General features: G+C 46.5%; 1 protein-coding gene across 1 annotated transcript in view; it reads right to left on the minus strand.

The window, feature by feature from the left end:
* The window catches only part of LOC135809695 (uncharacterized), a 93,648-nt gene that overhangs the window by 20,943 nt on the left and 50,940 nt on the right, over window positions 1-21,765 (minus strand). The window contains exons 25-33 of the mRNA XM_065323108.1: window positions 20,448-20,655; window positions 19,905-20,019; window positions 17,453-17,618; window positions 11,677-16,717; window positions 10,543-10,675; window positions 9,845-9,961; window positions 4,674-4,787; window positions 1,920-2,033; window positions 1,172-1,285 (exon numbers count right to left, since the gene is read on the minus strand). Of these exons, the coding sequence (XP_065179180.1) occupies window positions 1,172-1,285; window positions 1,920-2,033; window positions 4,674-4,787; window positions 9,845-9,961; window positions 10,543-10,675; window positions 11,677-16,717; window positions 17,453-17,618; window positions 19,905-20,019; window positions 20,448-20,655 (6,122 nt within the window). The remainder of the gene's footprint in view (window positions 1-1,171; window positions 1,286-1,919; window positions 2,034-4,673; window positions 4,788-9,844; window positions 9,962-10,542; window positions 10,676-11,676; window positions 16,718-17,452; window positions 17,619-19,904; window positions 20,020-20,447; window positions 20,656-21,765) is intronic.

The following is a 21,765-nucleotide window of genomic DNA, read 5'->3' on the forward strand; positions in this document are numbered from 1 at the left end:
AAAGTATTCTTTCTAGACCAAAGGCATTCTTTATCCACTGACGATGTTGTTCAAAACAACGAAACGTCTGGAGAAGTATCGTAAATATTTCTATCGTTATTAAATGTTATCAAATATACCACTCTTTGGTCTGGAAAGAATACTTTTTGATATTACAAACTGTAAGGTTGATTGCGCTATACAACACCATTGTACTGGTTACAATTGGTTGAAGATTGGAAATTGAAATGGCTGCCACTGGTCTGGCTAGGAAGAAATGTTTGCTAGCCCTATTGTCCAAACCAGCAGGAGTACAGTTCTGGCACAAATTACACAAGCGGAACTTAGATGGCGAATTGAAAGCAGAGTATAGGGCTTGAAAGTGCTACGTCACAGCATAGCAACAATTTCAAAAATTCAAAAACTGGATCCACTTGGATCCAGTTTTTGTATGGATCCAAGCACATTTCAAGCGGTCTTACCCACAGCATGGTGATGTAGCCAGTGAAACTGACTGATTTGGCTACTGGGGGCGGGGTTACAACTGGTGGCGAAATAAAAGTCACACCTGCATGCGACATGAGTGGGTTGCTATGCACCCACATACTTAGGCAATAGCAAAGTCACACCTTAGTGGATCCAAAAATAGAAATCTGGTGTCAACTTACTACTCCCTGGCCGTTTTGACGTCATCACTTTCAAGCCCTATTGTTGGCGTAACAAGCAGCTGAATGGCAACAGTTCGACTATTTCGAAACACTGTGAGCATATCCAGATTCATTGTCACCAACCGGAGAAAGGTTTACGGAAACAGGAGCTGCTGGATAAATTAAAGTGCTCTATCCCAGGGAATGGTCCTTGCTTTGGATTTAGCATACTCACTTGGCTGCGTGTACTCTGCACACAAACTGAAATGTGAATGATAGAACCTACGTTCGATTGACCAAGGATGTGTCAGCAATTTAGAACATGCGTTGGAGGCATATCTGGAATGAAGGTAGTATTGAAAGGTTCCGTCGACCTCACCAAATACATTGTTACACAAAGCTGTCGGGCTGAATTCAGTAAAAAATAGTGGGGGCTGTTTGATGGACTCCTCTGCCTTCATTGTGGATGGTACGCTGATGTGCCTAGAGGACTCTTTTAAGGACAGGAATGCAAAGATACAGACAGGCCTTTGCTACACATTTACCTCACAGTTTTCGCCAGTGAATCCAGTCACACAGTTACAGGTGAAATCAGCAACCCCGTCCACACATGTAGCCCCATTCTGACACGGGTCAGGGTCACAGTCGTCGATATTGGTCTGCATAAACAGGAGCACACCAGGGGTAGGTAGGTTCAAGACAGAGCGCAGCAAGGCAGTCAGTACAGAACACAATAACTTGTCTTGGATGGAGAGCCAAGGATTATACAGTAACGAGAATGCAAAAAATAGAAACGTTTGTCAGAAAAGTGAAGCACCTAAATTTATTTGTACCGCCAACAACTGTACAGTACTGTGCTTCTTGGCTTGACTCACAATAACAATAGCACGATGCTGAATTAGAATCTTGAACCATTCTACTATGTCCAACTCCAACGGAAGACACCCAAGATTGCCTGATGTATTCAGGAGGGGCCACGTTGTCGCTGTGTCATCATCTATGTGCCAAGTGCTGAGTGACGGCACAAGACAGCAGCTTTGCCAAAAACAACAATCAGCCACGTATCAACTAGGCGTCAGCCGGAAACTGGTGACGGGATGAGGGAATGTGCGCTCTCTTGCAAGAACTATTGCGACTTTGTGAGCACTGTGTGAGCAGGCGTGTATTTCCCGCCATTTCACCGGGTGTGCCTACTACCCCCATTATTCGACCGTAACGGTATAAGATGCTGCGTCGGAGTCTTCAAGTCGTACAACTGAAGGATGAAGGTGCATTGAAATAGTGTTTCCTCACCTGACATGTAACTCCAGTGAAACCGGTTGGACATTCACATACAAACCGGTTCAGCAGGTTCAGGCATGTTGCATCATTCTGGCAAGGCATTGGACTGCATTCATCTATGTCAGTCTGAAGAATAGAACAAATTTGAAAAAAACATAATATATTACACGCCATGATCCAGTAACAGAAGAAGAAGAAAACAATACTTCCCCAGTTTGGTCAAAACCATCAAGACTAGACGTCAAATGTCAGCAGAAAACTATTCTCGATGTTTCACGCCTCCCACGAGGAAGACAAGAGATGACTTGCCTTGTGAGGCATGCGGCCACTCTTCTTTTCAGGCAGGGTGCGCACCCTCGTTCAAGATAACACTTTCCTGTATCATCGTATTTTCACCAGGCAGTCATACATACATACACACTTTGGTACGACTCCCTGCTTTCACTCATCCACTTGCACAACTGCTCAAGGTCAAAGGTGGCCTGTATGCTGCATGTAAAATATAGTTGGAATGCAGGCTTGGGAAAAGCGGCCTTTTAGATTCTATGTGATTTTGTGCTGGATGTTCTATCTACATACTTGTAGTGTACAGAGGGTCTAAGCAAGGATATGGATGTGGAATGTATTCCCCAAACCCTACTATACACTACTGGATGACAGGGGAGGTGATCTTCCATTCTATGTTTCTAGCGGCTTCCTCGACAGCTTCATTCAGTATCAAACCTGTCTTGCAAATTTTGCTATGGTTTTGTTCTCTAGGTTTTCCTGATACGTGATCATGGGGTGGTGGTGTCCCACTGAAGCGGAAAGGTGGTTCTTGACCCGCCCTGTACGCGAACCCGTGCTTTTTGTTTTGTTTTCTTCTTATTTTCCCTTCCTCCCTCTCCCCATTTTGTTTATCATGGTGCTAAGTTGCTCACTAGTATCAAAGAAGGTGTTCCCACCTGTTTGTGCTGCGACTTCAAATAAATTCAAAAACAACAGCTCTTTCAAACAATATCACCAAGCCATTGTTTGCACAACTGCAGTTGCCCATATGCCCACACACCCATATGCCCACACACCCATAGGACCGCTGACATCAAACAAGTAATATGAGTATTTTTACATTTAAGAACACCATGCGAGTTAGCCGGATAGTCAATTCCATGTATACAGTATAAGAAGACCTGTATCACCTACCAACTGACCTACTCCCTGCCAGCACTTACCGTACTTTCCCCATTAAACGTACACGTCTCCATTACTAGTACGTCCCCAATTGTAGTACATGTTGGGTGTGGATCGAAAATATAAGGACACGTCTCTAATAATAGTACATGCCGGAATGATGTGATGGGCATTAGTGGGGTACATATACCAGGCCCACCTTACTTCGTTTTTCTTACCCGTTCATCGTCATTGTGTCTTTGTACACTGATTCTTACCATGGTTGGGTGTATTTACAGCCTTACAGCATCATTATCACGAGTTGTTTGCCACCCAACCCAGGCAATCAATCTTCCCAGAAACAATAAAAGTACACGTCTCCAATACTAGTACAGTCTCCTATAGTAGTACAGGTCACCTTTGAAAAAATAAAAGTACTGTACATTTATTGGGGACAATACGGTATGTCCCAAAATGCTGTCCAGCAGACAACCCCAAACAAAAGTATTAATGATACATCTGTGGGGAAGTGGATCTTGTACCGGGATTTTGTGATGGAGATGTCCGCAGATTGAGATGGAGATCATAATATTTACAAGTGAGCTTCAGTGTACAACAGCCTGTTGCATGGATCCTGTGGCTTCGAGTCTGTCATGATTGGTGAGGAGTCCTGGAATTTGTGGTTTTTTATTGGACGTTGTAGTCATTGACTATCTACTGTATAGGCGTGAATAGAAGCCCCGGGGCTCTATTTTTCCAGAAGACACATTGAGGGGGGGGGGGGGGCTATATTTAAGAGAGGGCTCTATTCGAGACGAGGCTTTATTTGTTAAAAGAAATATTGTTTCACCCCATTCCTGCTGATCAGTACATGCAGTGACTGCACTCGATCGTTGTACGGAAGGTACCCGTGACTGCAATTTGTGTGCAATAAGTGCACCATATTGCATGTGCATACTGTACACTGGTTCATGTACTCTCACTGCATTGTACTGCACTGCATTGTACTGCACTGCATTGTACTGCACTGCATTGTACTGCACTGCATTGTACTGCACTGCATTGTACTGCACTGCATTGTACTGCACTGCATTGTACTGCACTGCATTGTACTGCACTGCATTGTACTGCACTGCATTGTACTGCACTGCATTGTACTGCACTGCATTGTACTGCACTGCATTGTACAGACTTTGCACCCTCAACAATTATAGCCCCGGGCCTTTATACGAGACATGGCTTTATTACTTCGATTCCCTCTGACAGACTGGCTTTTCTTGAGAGGGGACTCTATTCGAAGGGGGGGGGGGCTTGTATTCGGGCGTGTACGGTAGATTTGGACGAGGTCATGGACTGTAACACTAGGTTAATGGTGTACTTTGCCAGAGTACAAAGTACTCTTCGACATTTTTTTATCTCCTCTTCATTCGCCTTTCTACAGTGGTGCCATTGTCATTGGGCAATTTGCCTGTTCTGGTTGCCCATCTAAGTACATAAATACAATGCAATACAATGGAGGCTCAATTTGATGATCGAAATACTTTGCAATTTATATTTTATTGACTTTGGCTATTTTCCAGCAAGTGGCATATCATAGTGTCCTGACAGTATAATTACCTGACAAATATCTCCAGTGAATCCCGCTATACAGTTGCATTGGAACTCGTTCAATCCGTCTATGCACACTCCATCATTGTTGCAAGGCATATCCATACAGTCGTCAATGTTCGTCTACAAGGACACAGGGAGAGATATTCGTATCACGGTCCGGTGCAAGACGTGCAAATCGAAACGTGTGAAACATCCCCAGGAAAATCCCGCTTGCGTTCACATTGATTTGAAAAGGCCATGTTCGCCCCTTGTAAATTGTTTTGACTACGGGTGCCTGACCCGACATGTCAATAATGTTTTACAACATCAATGAAACTGATTTTCAGCTCAGAGCAAAAAGCAACTGAACAGATTGGTGGTTTGTATTGGTATTTATATCATTATCTCAAGGCACATCGGTTAGTTGTTAAACCCCCTATTCTTCTACGAGAGAGCTTGGAAGCTCAGGGCCCTACGCTATGCTTTTTTGCCTTGATGACCTAGACAAAAAAAGCATAGGGATGTTATACATTCTTTAACATTCTACTCCCCATGCTAGAGTATAGAGTAGACACACACGCGTGCAGGACGCGACACACCAAAAGACAAGAGAGTGAGTTTGGAAGAATGGGAATGTCGGGCAGAGTAGCTGGCCTCAATTGAGTGCGCGTTAACGAATCGTGTGGTCGGCCTACCGAGGGCAGGAGCTGTATATGACCAAGTGGGTCGGCCTGCGCTGAGCAGGAGCGGTTTGTGACCCATGCGAGTTGGTGGGTCGGCCTGCGTTGAGCAGGAGCGGTTTATGACCCATGCGAGTTTAATAGTAGTGCGCGAGAGGCCAGTTACGGAGGAGTGCCCATGCCGACATTCCCATTAGGGCCAGAGGAGATAGCGGGTGATAACAGCCAATATAGATGGTAAGTATGTATTGCACAAGAGCGTTGTTCTAGAGGCATAAAGTCAGACTGATATTGTGGAGTAGGATCGACAAAGAACGCTATCTGCATCCTAAGTGAATGTCTTTGCACTTACTCGGTGATCGGCTGGACCATGGTGTCAGGCCGCTCCGCAGCTGTAGGAGCAAAGGTCCTGAAGGCATCCATCTTGTTCCGGGACAGGGCATCAGCGATGGTATTGGAAATTCCTGGCAGGTGCGATGCTCGGATCAGGAAATTGTGCTTCACACAGATTGAGTACAGGGTGCGGATGAGTGCCATGACTGCAGGGGACCGGCTCGTGCCCGTCTTCAGGCACTCCACGACAGCTTGGTTGTCGCACTGAAACTCCACACGCAGCCGCAGCCACTCGATCCCCCATGTGGCGCAGGCCGCGACAATGGCGAAGAGCTCCTTGTAGGTAATGCTTAGTTCCAGTTGCTGCGGAGACCAGTCACCTCTGAACCAGCGACCATTGAAGAAGGCTCCAAATCCAATGGTGCCACTTGCGTCGGTTTGCAACTGGAGGTCAGCGCTGGGCATCCACTTCTCTAGCAGGAAAAATGACTTTCCGTTCCATGTTGACAGAGTCTGGTGCCACCAGCTCAGGTCGCCCTTGGCTGAGGCTGAGAGGTGCAGCATTCGGTGAGATGACATCTCAGATGTGGCCTTGTCGAGGTCATACAGGCGGCGTAAGAATGTACGGCCGGCAGGAATTGCTCTGGAAGCGAACGAGAGGTGGCCCAGGAGGGAGGCGAGTTCGCGTTTGAGAACGCAACCCTGGTCGAGGGTGGTAGAGACTAAACGACGTAGGGCCAGAAGCTTGGACTGAGGCAGACGCACTTCCAAGCGATCGGTGTCCAGTTCCAAACCGAGGAAGGTGAGGACAGTGGAAGGGCCCTCAACTTTCTCTGTGGCGACAGGTATGTTCAAGAACTGGAACAAGTCCAAGATGATGGCCTTGTGCTTGGCCGCCAGGGAGGAGCTTGGTGGGCAGATGTCGAGGAAGTCATCGAGGTAGTGCATTACGTCGGGCAAGGAGCCGACATGGACAAGGACCCAGTTGATAGCCGTTGCCAGCTGGTTGAAGATGAATGGTGAGGAGCGGAGACCAAATGGAAGGACCTTCTCGTAATAGTACATGCCGTTCCAACGGATCCCGAGAAGATGCCAGTCCGAGGGGGCGACGGGACACAGGCGAAATGCATTACGGATATCTACCTTTGTCAAGAGGGAGCCCTTGCCGAGGCGCATAATGGCGGCAATTGCGGTGTCCACGGAGTCGTAATGCAGGCTGAACTGCCCGCGTGGTATAGCATCGTTGACACTGCTGCCATCGGGAGACGACAGGTCATGTATCACACGAAGTTTTCCATTGGACTTCGGCACAACACCCAGACCAGATGTCTGCATGCACAGAAAGGGTGGCTCCGGAAATGGACCTGCTGTTTGCCCAGCTTCACAACATTCGGTCAAATAGGAAGAAACATACTGCATATTACGAATAGCCGACAGGTGATTGGGAGAACTATGAACACCAGATATAGCAGCAGAATGGCCTATCGTGAAACCATGACACAACCCATGCAGCACAAAGTGAGAGAAGGAGTGATCAGAATGACGGTTAAGGAGCCCGGCTAATCGGCGTACATTGATGGGGGTCTCCACAGAATGTTTACGGAGCAGACGCTGAGGTGGCGGACTGTCCCCTGCCACATTTGATTTCTGGGTGCTTCCCGCGGCATTGAAGGCACACATGGGCACGATAGCAGAATGAGTTGTTGCATTGGTCCTTGTTGAAGTTGCGGCAGATAGGCTTCCCAAGATGGGTTGGCGCGCTGGACTGCGGCGGACCTCCACTCCCAGCGCCGACGGATGGAGGCCCTGGTCTAAAGGGACACCGGGCCTGGGCCACTGGGTGCACCAGAGAACAGCGCGAACATGGCGGGCGACCACGGCTGGTGAATGACGACTGCCACAAATTAGAGTCGATGATAGCCCAGTCGTACGACAGTGGTTGGGAGGCTATGGCGCGCCGGAAACGCCTGTCATAACTTAGCCATGCGTCCACCTGATACGAGTTATTTGCATCCAGAATAGTGGCCTGATATGCCAGCAAATCATTCGCCCTATCTGGAGCCGCCGCGACAATTACTCTTGTGTAGACAGTAAACGCCTCGAGCCATGACGCTACATCGTGGACATGGCGGCGCTGGGCCTGAGTTGGCTTCTGTACAAGTTGGACAGAGCGGTTGGCCCCCACAGCTAGCTGGACCACATCGGGCTCCACACCCAGCTGGTCCGGGAGGAGGTCGTCGAAGTCAATAAACTCGCCGCGTTCAATTCGCCCGCGGAGTTTATCAGGTACAGAGAGCGACGGACGAGCAGCCGGCAGATGGCCCCGGAATGCATGAACGGAGCTGGAGTTGACAAGCGGCACGACGGCTGCAGCAGATTCCAACTGCTCTACTCGCTCCATCAGGGGCTGGAGGACCTGGCCGACGGCCTGAGAAACAGCCGAAGCAAGTACATCAGGGACCACACTCAAGGCGGCGGCAGAAGAAACTGACGGCGCAACGTCGGAGACAACAGAGGCCGTGGATAATGGAGTCCCGGTTGGTTGACGACGAACAGGAGTTGGCCTCGCACGCGCATTACTGCCTGCAGCCGAAGTTTGAGTTGCCGCCCCGGGATCAGGGACCACATTCAAGGCGGCGGCAGAAGAAACTGACGGCGCAACGTCGGAGACAACAGAATCCAAGTGGGGAGATATTGGAGTTCTGGGCGGTTGAAGACGAACAGGATTTCGCCGCACACGCACATTACGTCCTGTATCCGAAGGTTGAGCTGCCACTCTGGCCGATGGCGTCTTTTTTCTGGTCGAGAAACGAGCCATCGTGAGAATATAATACTCAAATAATCTCTGGCCGCTGAAGACACGTAGTCTGACGGGACTGAGCTGAGAGAGAACAAGGAAAGCGAATACTAAAGGCGGCAGCCAATCGGCAGAACTAGGACTGACACTCTGAAGCAGGACGGAGGCAAACTCAAATCAGAAATCAGAAGATCAGAATTTGAAAGCTGACTGCAGGCAAGGAAACTGGAAAGACAGCAAGCTCTGTTGTGCGCGCAGGAAATCTGCGCATGCGCAGAGCGTGGGCATGTGATGTCTATGATACACAGCAGTATGTAGAGAGAGCAAGATTGTGCATACACGTAAGGAGGGTTATGCAACCCGTTATAAAGGCCAACAGCGAAGCAATGGTATGTGACTGTTAACAACGGTTAACTCCAACATTAACCGAACATTTAAAAAAATCCTTTTTTTAGACATAACCTGGGATTCGAACCCGCACTATGGCGCGCCCTGCATGCATCACCCGATACACTTCGCATACATACTAATTCATCCAAGTTGTTTCACATTGTGATCTTGCATTTGAAAGCCCTATTTGAATATGCATTGTGGCCAGCCGTCTTTGATGGCACGGTACGGTAGGGGATAGGTACGGGACAGGTACGATCGAGGGTAATACGACACCGTCTCCCTACCGTACCGTACCATCAAACACAGCTGGCCACATACAGCCGGCCGCCCGCAATATTCAAATAGGGCTTTCAAACGCAAGATAATAACGTGAAGCAACTTGGAAGAATGGGTATGAATGCGAAGTGTATGGGGGAATGCATGTAGGGCGATAGTGCGGGTTCGAATCCCAGGATATGCCTGAAAGAAAAATAGGAGAATTGAGAAATTTATAACATCCTATGCTTTTTTGCCGTCAGATACGGATAGCGCCAGGCGTGACACAAACAAACAAACACACAAACAAACACCAAATTAAAGCTGTGTGGACCCTGGCTAGCGCCAGACGTTACTAAAGTAACGTCTTCTGCATAGCTACGGGAATGAATTAAATTGCATTTCAAAAGTAATGCACGAGAATGAACAAGATCCTTCCAAGTCAGCCCTTGTCCCAGTGCATGTAAACACATTCCGTCTTAAGACAGTATATGTCCCACTCTGATTTGACTGTGAAGTGACTAGGAGGGAAGGTCTGTATGTGTGTGTGTGGGGGGGGGGGGGGGGGGAGGGGGCAGCAACCCTCTAATTCTTGTACATGTACTGAACAAGAGCCTCTGATAGCATTGAGATTTAATACAACATATTGCTAGCATAGAGAATATGCGGGGAGAGGCGTGCATCGGCATTAGAATTATAATACACAGCAAGTTGTATTCCAAGTACAATGAAACCCTTACAGTACAATTAGGTCCAGTGAAGCCTTCAACACAGTTGCACACAAATGTGTCTGGGGTTGGCTCCATGCAAGTAGCACCATTCAGGCACGGTTGTAGTTGAACGCAGATGCCATTATTCTATAGCGGAACACATTGGAACACATACTTCCCCTTAGACAGTGCTAGTGGGCAGTGCTAGTGGATTATATAAAACTAGTGCAGTGCAAAGTATCACATAACTCAATATACACATAGAGGTGAAATGTTCTAATTCAAACGGCTTGCTTTTGTTGACGAAGTATTCATTAGACATGCTGAAGGAGAGGTGTCAGCAAGAATCATGGGCTACATTCACAGCTTTCTCCAGAGACCTGAAAAGTAGCTACCGCAGTGTTTGTCCACATGCAAGGTTACTAAGCAAGTATCCAAGCCCCTGCAAGGAGCTTACATTGAAGTGGTTCCTGCTGGGGTCAAACAGGCTCTCAGTATTCAGCTCATCAGCGGCATGCTCACGTCATCACTTCCTTTCCTCTAGTCCATCAACTAGACTAGCCTTGCTGTATATGGTACTTTATGCCTGACCTATCAGCTGTATATGGTATTTATCCCTGACCTATCATCATTAAATTCACGTGAAAGCACTGCTCTCTATAAAAGTCTAGGTCTTCATTAATCCAGAACAGCGAGGAAGTTTGTATCTCTACAGACAAGCAACTTACAACTGAAGTAATATTGACGGTGGCCGGATCACTTGTTGTACCACCAACCAAAGCCGCCCCCGGGACTGAAATGTCGACTGTCAACGTAAAGATGGTGGAGAAGGTGACCATGTTCGGTACAGTGCATGTGTACCTACAGAGACACCGACACAGTACAGTTTGGAGCAAGGTGCTATACTGCAGTTGCTATGATCACTGATTACATCATGCCAGGAGAGGAGAAGCAATAATTATACGTGTAAAATTCAGTACTGAGTAGATATCAGTTAAGTATAGGAGTTGAGTTGCTGATAAAAGGCTGCCTGTTTGATTGAGTAGAGTATTTTTCATAAACAAGTTCGAACCTCAGGATCTAGTCAGCACACGTTCTTTTGGCTCTATTATTGACCAGGAAAAGTAAAGTTATAGTTCAGAAGTCTACATAGCGTTTTCACATATTTCGTTCACTCACTTGTTATCTGCTACACAATTTGCACTTGATTGCTGATTGTCAAATGCTATTGTTTTAAACTTTACTTTTTTAAAAAGTTTTTTTGCACTCCCAGTGGAGCAAGTCAACGTGGTGGTTATCATAACACATTCTCCGTGGATTCACTTGATCTACCGGCCATGATTTTTGTGTGTATATGCAACAAATGCACCAGATCTGCTTGCGTGACATTCATTTCCAACCAATAGGTCTCACCCCACCTCCATCGAATATCCCAGGGCATGGCCATTCTCAATGTAGCTGGTGCGAATCTATCACTGAGCTATCTTATCCCACAAACTCTGTTTCTGCCAGCCAGTTCACTGTCCCTCATAGTAAGCCAGTCCAGTGTTTTTTCACTGGCTTTAGTATTATGCTGGCTAAGTATGCAGGAATACTCAACATGCCAGTTAAAAGGGGTCATCCGTCACTTCAAGTTGGTTACTGAGAAACATCAGGCTTTACCGCGACTGGAACATTGTGCGCGATACCTCAAGGATACCATGTCGGAGCGCTTTGTCTTCTTTCTAGGTACTCTATTTCAGTGAACATTTGAGTGAGTGAAGAATGTTCGAGTGCATGAATTGATCATCAATGGTGGATATTTGTACGGACGGACTCTAAAGGGCAAATATAATCCTAATACTATGCGTAATAGGTCTTACCTGAGTGCACGCACGGCATTGCTCAGAGTGTTCAGAGGATCGACTGACAACAGAATTGCCTGAGTACTGTTGACAATAGTCAGATTGGCACATGTACTGCTGATGGAGCTATCCAAAGATAGACTCTCTCCTAGTGGACAGCCACCTTCAATACTGTTGATTATGACAATGGCTTGAAGACCAGGTACCACTGGTAAGAGAATTACAACTTGAGGAGATACGAGTTGTGCTGGAGCTCCACCTTCAACAATAACAACATTGTCGATCTCCCCATCACCAGCACGGATAACAGGCGTACCAGCGGATTGCACAGTTATTGTGGAGATGGATGTTTCCGCAGCTGATGAAACTCCATTATCAAAAACAGCAATCCGGAGGGATTGATCAAATGGTAGTGTCTTTTGAGGCTCAGAGAACAAGTTGTAGTATCGCAAAGTGCGAAGGACAGAACCATAACGATCCTCAAATTCCCTGCCAACAAGATCAATTGCAGTGTTGAACATTCCATTGCCATTGCCAATCTTGGTGATATTGGGAGAGACAGAAGCAGGGTCAGCTACAGTGATGAAAGAGCCGCAGCTTTCCACACACAAGACATCAAACTGACTCAGTGGCTTGTTACTTAGAGTCACTGCACGCAGAGTACCAACGAACCGCGGATGCGTTGTCATTGGCCAGAAAGCAAAGTAGATTCGCCTAGTGATACTTGTTCCACTATTAGCAGGCCTTGCTTGGGTACCAAGACTGGCACCATCCACAAACACAACAATGTTGTTGGCATCTCCACTCACTGCTATGTGGTGTAGAATATTGTTATTGACAGTTGACGTCAGGACAAATTCGAGTGGTACATATATAATATTCCCTTCATTGGGAACACAGATGAACACAACGACATACGAGTTATTGATCGAAACTGCAACCACTCCTGGAACAACAACAATCACTCCGCCGTCACGAGATGGATCCATTTCAAAGTAAGCTGCCACTGAAAACTCACTGAAATCCGATGGAAGATCTGTATTTCCAGCATCCAAAGATGTGTTCGGGCCTGTTTCAGTTGTCTGAAGAATTTGCTCACCATCAGTACATGTCGAACCGGCTAGAAGCAATAGATCAGTGGCATCAATTCCACACTTGCCATACTTACTAATGTCAAATCTACAACCCAGTGTTGGATCACCTGCAACACAAACGGGCAGATTGTCACAGCGCCCACCACATCTGCACTCACCACAACCTTCCTGGAGGCAAGCCTTCTCTGCTGCAGTAGTTGTTCCTGCCCTGACAAGAGCTTTGAAAATCTCACCAGTGAAGCGATTATCCGTGCCAGTTGAATCAAGTCTCATATGCGCACCAAGGAGAAGGGAGTCAATATCAGATGGAATAGGGTTAGCAAAGCATGGTGCTTCAGCTGCGGAAAGGCTTAACGTTCTAGTGAGTGTCCCATCAAGAGTGACAGTTACGGAACCAGGTCGGAATTGAGCTAAGACTTCATGCCTTCCTGTTTGAATGTTCCCTCCCATTGATTCAAAGTCGAACGCCTCGCCACCAGATCGTACACGGCCATTTGATGACCCAGCACAAGTACGGTGGTAAGTTTCAAAGCGGGCTCTTGAGCCTGCCTGTCCAACTGCGGCCGCTCCGACAGTCACACCATACTCCCACGTACCTGCACTTCCTGAGCTAACAAGCGCACCACCTGTACCTGTAGCACCCATTGCAAAGCCAAGTTCAAATTCAACATGAACTTCAAAACTATCTGTGTTGGTACGAATACCAGGCCTGTGAACCTCAGCTACTCGTCTCTCATTGCCCGCCATACCACCAAACGAGAAAGATGTTCCATCGAACGCTCCTGGAGTAGCTGCAAAGTGCAACAAGTTTGAGATTCCCACTCTGAAAACCAGAGCTCGCACTTGTCCTCGGAAGCACTGCGCATTATGGCAACCAATGATCAGCTCGCTATGATCATCTGGTAAACCATCGGGTCGTTGAGAAGGAAGAAGTACGAATGGAGTCTGTGGTACATTGTCGACGTGAAGACGAAGTTGGGGGAATCGCAATTCGAGTGCAAAGTTGTGCCAAAGCCCATCAAACAAGTCGGCAGATGGATGGGCAACTTCAAAGGTTTGCCTCGCTCCGTCAACTCTATACGAGACTGCAATAGCTCCAGTTGGTCTTGGTTCCACAGCGAAGGCAACATTACCAGAACCATCCAGAATAGTTAGCAGGTAGCCAAATTCGGTTGTGTTGATCCTAATGCAAGTGGAGAGTACAAAGCCCTCGACGAGGCTGGCCTGTACTTCAGCCATACTGACTGTATTAGCTAGTCCATTGAAAGTAGCAATACCATTGTCAACAGGAACTGGGCCTGTCATCAGTGTCAGTAGATTGAGAGCAGTGACATTGGGACATGTGCCCAGTGGTGAGGCTGTGCAGTCACATGGAAGTGGAGAAGCCAAACGCTGTGCAACAGCGGAAGTTCCTGGAAGCTCAATGGTAAGTCGATCAATAGGGTGAATTTCATCATTATCCACGACAATAGCATTGGGCTGCAAATCTATCGGTCTGTCCTTGATTGTATATGTGTTGTTCATAATGTTTCGCAACATTGGAACATTATCATTCAAGTCCAGTAAATTCAATGTAACTGAAGCAGTGTCAGTGAACATTGAATCGTTCACGAACGCTGTGAATGTGATGACAGGATCAGTTTCAAAGTCCAGGTTGGTATCAATAATTGACAAAGCACCAGTAACTGGGTCCACAGACACACTCGTTGGTTCGCCTTGAAGACTGAATATCAGATCATTGAGTGTACCATCAGCATCAGTAGCTGTGAAAACCAATACATCCGCAAGTACAGTTGCCTCATTGACAGTAGCTGTGTACGAATCTGGACCAAAAACAGGGGCATTATCGTTGACATTGAAGACGTTCACAGTTAGAGGAAACGGTGAGCTACGGGGTGGTGTTCCGGTGTCGGTGACAACCACAGTGACTGTATGCATAGTTGCTGTTTCAAAGTCCAGACTAGCGACCAGGGTAATGACGCCCTCGTTATCAATATCAAACAAAGGTGGAGAATCCTGTTGAAGGGAATACGTCAGCTCATCTCCATCATTATCAATTGTTGGACAACCAGTGTCTCCATCATCAACAGTTAACGCAAGTATAGTTGTTCCTATAGGCGTGTCCTCTGCAAATGATTCTGTAGCAGCATTTGGGACAGTTGGAGCAAACTCATTCACGTCATTCACTGTCACAATCAGCTGGCGAGTTGCAGTCAATCTTCCACCAAAGAAACAATCCGGATTAGCTCCAACACCATCTGTAGCTACAACTGTCAAGTTGTATTCACAGACACTCTCATAGTCTAGACCAGTAGTGGTTGAAATTTCTCCCGAAGTCATATTAATTGAGAAGAGGCCATCGAACGTGTCCACGAGGCTGTATTCAATGACATTGTTAGGGGGGAACACATCATCATCGACAGCCATGACGGTCGTCACAGAGACACCAAGGAAGCTTTCATCCACACTCACACCAGCATTATCAGTGAATCTTGGAGCATTATTATTGGCTTCTACAATTGTTATGTTCAGAGTTGCAGTTCCATTGAATTCTCCGTCAGTTACTCGCATTGGAATTGTAATGGATGGATGAAGAAGACGACGGGGGACAGCACAAAGTTCGCCGTCACATGAAGTCACAATACCCGTTGTGTTGTCAATTCCAAAGACATCACACACAGTCATTTGGGTGTCCATTCCTGATCCACTTCCTGACTCGCCTCCTGATCCACCACTTCCTGGAGCTGCTGTACCCTCCAACTCGGTCAACATTCCATCGACCGACAAGCCGAGATTCAATGACATATTAGGGCAGATGAAGAAGAATCGCAGGTCCTGTACTTGATTGATGCTGTCGGCATCTGTTGCAGAGATGCTACTGGTGACAGTGAAACCTCTTGCACCTTCTGGTGCACAAGTGTCATATTGCATTTGTGTAAACACAGGTGCATTGTCATTGACTGGAATTGTTGAAAGGAATGTTTCCAATGGTGCAGATGTTCCACCGAATGGATTAAGTGGAGTGATGGGCCCTGCCATGCTATCTCTGACGACAACAGAGATAGTCCGCTCTCCATTCAATGGCTCATCAGCTATGTTGACGTACTCTATAAGCTGAATGGCATTGCTGGTGTCCATGAATGACGCACCACCGATGGCTAGGTTGTAGACACGGCTTGTCATATTGGAATCACCACTAAGAGTGAAGGAGCTCCCAAGTGTAGATCCCTCGGCTATTGCCAATCGTTCACCATCATTCCTGATTCCATCCAGACGAACCGTTACTTCCGACACGGATGCTGAATCATCATCAGTCACAATGGATTGGAAAATATTTGGTATCCGGATTGTGTCCGGAGATGCTTGTTCAGTCGCATTAATACTCCTCGGTGCTGGTGGCTCAAATTCTGGAGCATCGTTTGTGCTGATCAGGTTAATAGTCAGGGCTGACGGCCGACTTGGACTCTTTCCATCATGAGCTGTGGCACTAGCCGTTCTTCTACTTCCTGTGAATTCATCATTAGTGTTGATATATGTGAACGACCTCAGGAATTCCGAGTAGTCTGCTTTTGGTGCATTAGGTCCTGACGCAGGCTGGGCAGTGATAGTGCGCATAACCCTCATACCGCCCGTGCTTACGTCATCAGTCGCCACAGTCAAGCTGTTTGGAGCAACAAAGTTGATAACATCTTCACCGGGGTATACACTGTCAAACACAACTGTCAGATTTGCTAGTGTGTTGAACTCCACATCAAAGATCTGTGCATCAGGAGTGAGGTAGATTGCCTGCGCTGATTCCTCTACAAACTCCACCGTTTGGTCTAAGCCGAGCAGTAATGGTCCGTTCAAATCGACGACAGGGCGGTCGTTGACAGGCTCCACAATTTGTGTTATGATTGTAATCTCAGCAGATAACGGTGAACTGGGTCCAAAGTCTGTTACCGTCACTCTTCCCGTGTTGCCAGCTGCAGGCAATAACAGAACAAAAGACAGGGTGTACAGTAATATGTATTATTGATCATCCAGAGTCAAGTTTCACACCAACACCGCGCACCCTACCATCAGTAAACACACGTGTAAACCACTAACACTCCGATTGCGTCGTGATCAATTCAATATTCCTCCTTAGTCTTCGGTGATGTCTCACATTTTCTCTCTCTCATGAACACGTTGAATAGAAACGCCAACGCTAACTCCACTTTGCCTAATAAGGAATGTACAGCTTGGTGCCCTGGGATTTATCTAGTAATTGTCTTAACTGTTACTGTGTATAACGCCATGGTGGATTGTTTCAAAAATTACAACAACGCCCAAAGAACACCCGCATGGCATCTAGATGAAGTGGAAAACATTGTTCTTTACAGACATGCAGACCTTTGCCTGTCTGTTTATGTCTGTGTGTTTACGTATCTGCATGTCTGTTTGTCCGGCCGGCCGGCTGCCCGCCCGCCCGCCTGTTTGTCAATGTAATTGGCTCAATTCATTAGCTGGGACTCTCCTTTCACTCATAGGAAACACGACACTTGCACGAACAGATCGCATTGCTAATATGCAGTTCTAAACCAAGCTTCATACAAGGAATAACAGGGAGAGATGTCTGATTACCTCCCACCTTGATATCAGTGGACTGACATTCTACATTCTGCAAACATAAAAATATAACAACTCACTGACAACTGACAACTCCTAAGGATGCTTACCAGGAATAGCAGAGTTGTCATAGGCACGTGCTTCAATGGTTGCTATCCCATTTGCATGAAGTTCCGGATCAAAGAGAATTAGGAGAGGCGGGCGAAGTACAACATACTCCATGGGACTCAAGTCATTCGGAATGTTGTTGATGACTGTTCCAGGGGGATTTGAATACTGGAAAGAGAAAATATCATACACACAGGTAATTTGTGATCAGATTCAAGGAGTTGGAAAGGGACAAAAGTATGAAGAGAAAACTTTGACTGTTACCGGAACTTGAACTTTGGAATTTTGTTTAGGTCAGCTATCCTAGACCACTAAGCCATGGTGTAGCTGTAATCAGAGCATATAATGACAATGATCAGACTGTGAAACTCACTCAATTCCTGTAAGCTACTCTGGCAGGTGGGACTCAGCCCCTTAATGCATGGCATGTGACGGACCAACAGCATGATCCGTTTTCGTACCGAAAACTCAAAGCCGACAAAGCCGTGAACATCGATTAAGTATCCGAGCTGGTGTAAAATTACGAATTGATGGTAGTAACTTCAGCAATTACCATACCGTATTATCTCTAATATAAGCACGGTCCTTTATTCTTTCAATGTACCTCCGCCCCGTGCTATTAATGGAGACGTTCCTTTATTGGAGACTGTTCCATTATTATTTCAACTTCACTTCAGAGGCATGTTGCCATGCCAAATTCATGTCAGACACACACATTTCAGGATTGTTTTGCCCATACAGATAATGAATTTGCACAGTGTGCTTATAATGGAGACTGAGCACTTTATTTTTTGAATGCCGCCCCAAGGTGTTCTATTTTTAGAGACGTGCTATTATTAGAGACTGTGCTTTTATTAGAGATAATACAGTAAGTAAAAAGTTGGTTGCTTGCAAAATCGGAGCTCACGCTTTTCCTTCCAATTTGACCTTTCACTTGACTGCATCATGCTGCCATCCAGAGTGTGCTCTTGGGACAAGTCAATTCAACAGGATAAGAGCGAGTTCCAACAATCCAAGCGACCAACTTTCTTGGTGTAAAATTGCGGACACAAAAAACTAGTCCATTTTCTATCGAACTTCTGGTAAATTGCCTGCACCCAATGCCACAGTTTTGTCCCTCTTTATGCTACCTCAGTATCACACACAGCTAAAGTTGCTTTTACAAGTTGTGACGTTTTCATGTCCAGCACAAGCGTTCTCCTTGGCCAAACCTTATTGTGCTGACCCAGAATTAAGCTCACACACGTGCCCTGACTGACACAATAGAATCCTTCATATATATCCCAGCTCAAAACAATGTATAAGAAAGAAAAAGGACCAAAGAGCTAAAAGTTATGCTACAATGTCCACTAACACCACTCCTACAGCCTTCCAACTTGTCCAATGGTCTTGCCAGTATCGTCATCGACATGCATGAACATCCGCCAGCGTCCTTCACAGCTGAGACTTTCAGCTCGTGCTCATCTTGGTTGCGCTCACCTTCCCCTCCTTATTTTATTTCTATAACTTAGAACCTTCCAAGTTCGAAGGCTGTAGGAGTGCGCATCCAAGCTGTGCTAGAGCTGTTAGCCATTTAGTTGTAGAACGTCAGTACCATTGGTCAGTGTCGTGCAATGTTATCGCATGAGCTGATTGTTTAGCAACTGGTGGTGTTAGTGGACATTGTAGCGTAACTTTTAGCTCTTTGATCCTTTTTCGTTCTGATAGATTAATCCTTGGCTCTCCATCCGAGTCCATTCAAAACAATGTAGTGGGCAAAGCTGTACTTCAAGTATATTAATTGCTCAGTGTGTGAGACTTGAAGTTAGAGTTTAGGAACCCTCCCGTCTCCTGCATTTCTGCGTGCAGTTCGGACATCTATTGCACCCAGCACTCTCTGGAGCTGGCTGAATTGGCCTTGATCATATCCAGAAAAAGGATAGATAAATGGGGAGAGAGAGAGAGAGAGAGGGTTAAAGAGAGAGAGAGAGAGTGAGTGAAAGAGAGAGAGAAAGAGAGAGAAAGAGAGAGAGAGAAAGAGAGAGAGAGAGCGAGAGAGAGAGAGAGAGAGAGAGAGAGAGAGAGAGAGAGAGAGAGAGAGAGAGAGAGAGAGAGAGAGAGGGAGAGAGAGAGAGAGAGAGAGAGAGAGAGAGAGAGAGAGAGAGAGAGAGAGAGAGAGAGAGAGAGAGAGAGAGAGAGAGAGAGCGAGAGAGAGAGAGAGAGAGAGAGAGAGAGAGAGAGAGAGAGAGAGAGAGAGAGAGAGAGAGAGAGAGAGAGAGAGAGAGAGAGAGAGAGAGAGGGAGACAGAGAGAGAGAGAGACAGAGAGAGACAGAGAGAGACAGAGAGAGAGAGACAGACAGACAGAGAGAGAGGGAGGGAGGGAGAGGGAGGGAGAGAGAGAGAGAGAAAGAGAGAGAGAGACTGACAATAGTTGTCAACATCAGCAGCATTTCCACTATCAACAGTTCTCCTACCTGGAAGGTTCCAACTCCGTTTGTCACAGCATTCCTCAGAGCAATGGCCAGATTGACGTCATCCTGGTCAGAGCTGATGTTCATCAGAATCATGGAAATCGCCGTGGGCATCGCTCTATAAACCACCAAAAGAAGAAACAGCATTGCCATGATTATATTTGCCATGGATATCAATTCATAACAGATAGTTGCTGACCAAATACCTGCTATATTTTCCAAGCAATGAATGAGCATAAAAAGGACCCAAACTACCACGGGAAGCTTCTGAGCCTACTGGATATTATATGTGCTGTGGAGTCTACTTTTGTCTGTCTTGTGGGGCTGTGGCCATGACACAATGGATTAACTTGCTGCAGTCTGCTAATTTACTGGTTCATATCTTCTATTTCAATCCTGTATCAAAAGACATTGCCTTTCCAAATCATGATGCGAGCTAATGAGGTACTATTAGGCATGGCCTTCACAGCGTCAGGTCACCAGATACAGATACAGAGACGATTCCCTGCGCCATTCATGTGGAACTCATCTCCAACTGTCACTTACGGCACGAGAGAGCCATCCTGAGCAAAGTTGTATAGGGTGATATCCCCAGAGCCAGAGCCAGATTCCACCTGCACTCCACTACTTGCTGGATTATTTGAATCTTCAAAAACGATTGGCAACGTGAACGTCTCACTTTCTCTAACTGGTCGAAGGTTCTCGTACTCGAAGCAGATTTGGCAAGTGATATTGTCTTCACTGTAAGGGAACTCTGGATAAGGTGAACAGATCAGCCACACGAGACAAAAGCACAAACATGATGAGTAAAATGGATGCAGGAATTCGTGCAAATCAGGCAGTAACCAAACTCACATGCCTCTGCCAGCCACGTAGAATCCAAATATATACTAAAGTCTACAAATTTTTGGCCCATTCAAATTCCGGCCTCCCAGGGCTAAACCCCATTTCGGCCGCATCAAAATGAATTTTCGGCCTGTTCTGCTGCCGCCTTTATACACAGTCACACCGAACCTTGCAAAACAAAAATTTCGGCTGCAACAAATTTTCGGCCAAACATGTGTTTGGTCACTGTACAATAGGGAGTCGTAATGTCTAGGCACACGGCATGAGATTAGCACCAGAAATGGACATGCGGTTTGACCCCGGGCTGAAAGTAGGTATATCAGCGCAGACACTGCGCAGGGCTTTGCGCATTCAATGATGTAATCGATTTTTCAACGCGGTGATGGTAGACTGAGAAAATGGCGATCGCCAAAAACAGGCTCAGGTAGTCGGTATTTGACGACTCCCCGATGCAGCTCGACCTTGATTTTGAAGTTTGAGCATTTTTAGAGAGAAAGAGAGAGAGAGAGAAAGAGAGAGAGAAAGAGAGAGAGAGAGAGAGAGAGAGAGAGAGAGAGAGAAAGAGGGAGGGAGGGAGAGAGAGAGAGAGAGAACTGGACAGAACGATTACTCAAGCTAATGCTTCAGTAGAGTCATTAGAGGTTCGGGAACACTGATAGGCTAATATCAAATAACGATTTCCACAGCTTGTGCCGTTTATTGCAGAGCATAATTGAAAAATGCGCTGCCAGAAGATCGGCGTCTCCACACTACTACTCAAATCAAATCCTGTCCACACCTGACAAGTGATGTCGCTGCAACAACGGCCCATCTGCACGGCGATATGCCAGAAATGCAGAAATGCACAAGAACGAACGTGGTCCCCTTTCGCGCCACGTGGAGCACGAACGCTTCAGTCAAATTTCCTGCCAGCTCTCAACATCCAACATCAAGTATTTCTGTCGGGTTTACCATCAAATCCAGAGCTTTTCCCCAGTTAAATCCAGAGATTTTCACTCAGAGGTCGTGGCAACGATCT

This window comes from Sycon ciliatum, chromosome 2 (assembly GCF_964019385.1).
Source record: "Sycon ciliatum chromosome 2, ocSycCili1.1, whole genome shotgun sequence".
Lineage (NCBI taxonomy): Eukaryota > Metazoa > Porifera > Calcarea > Leucosolenida > Sycettidae > Sycon > Sycon ciliatum.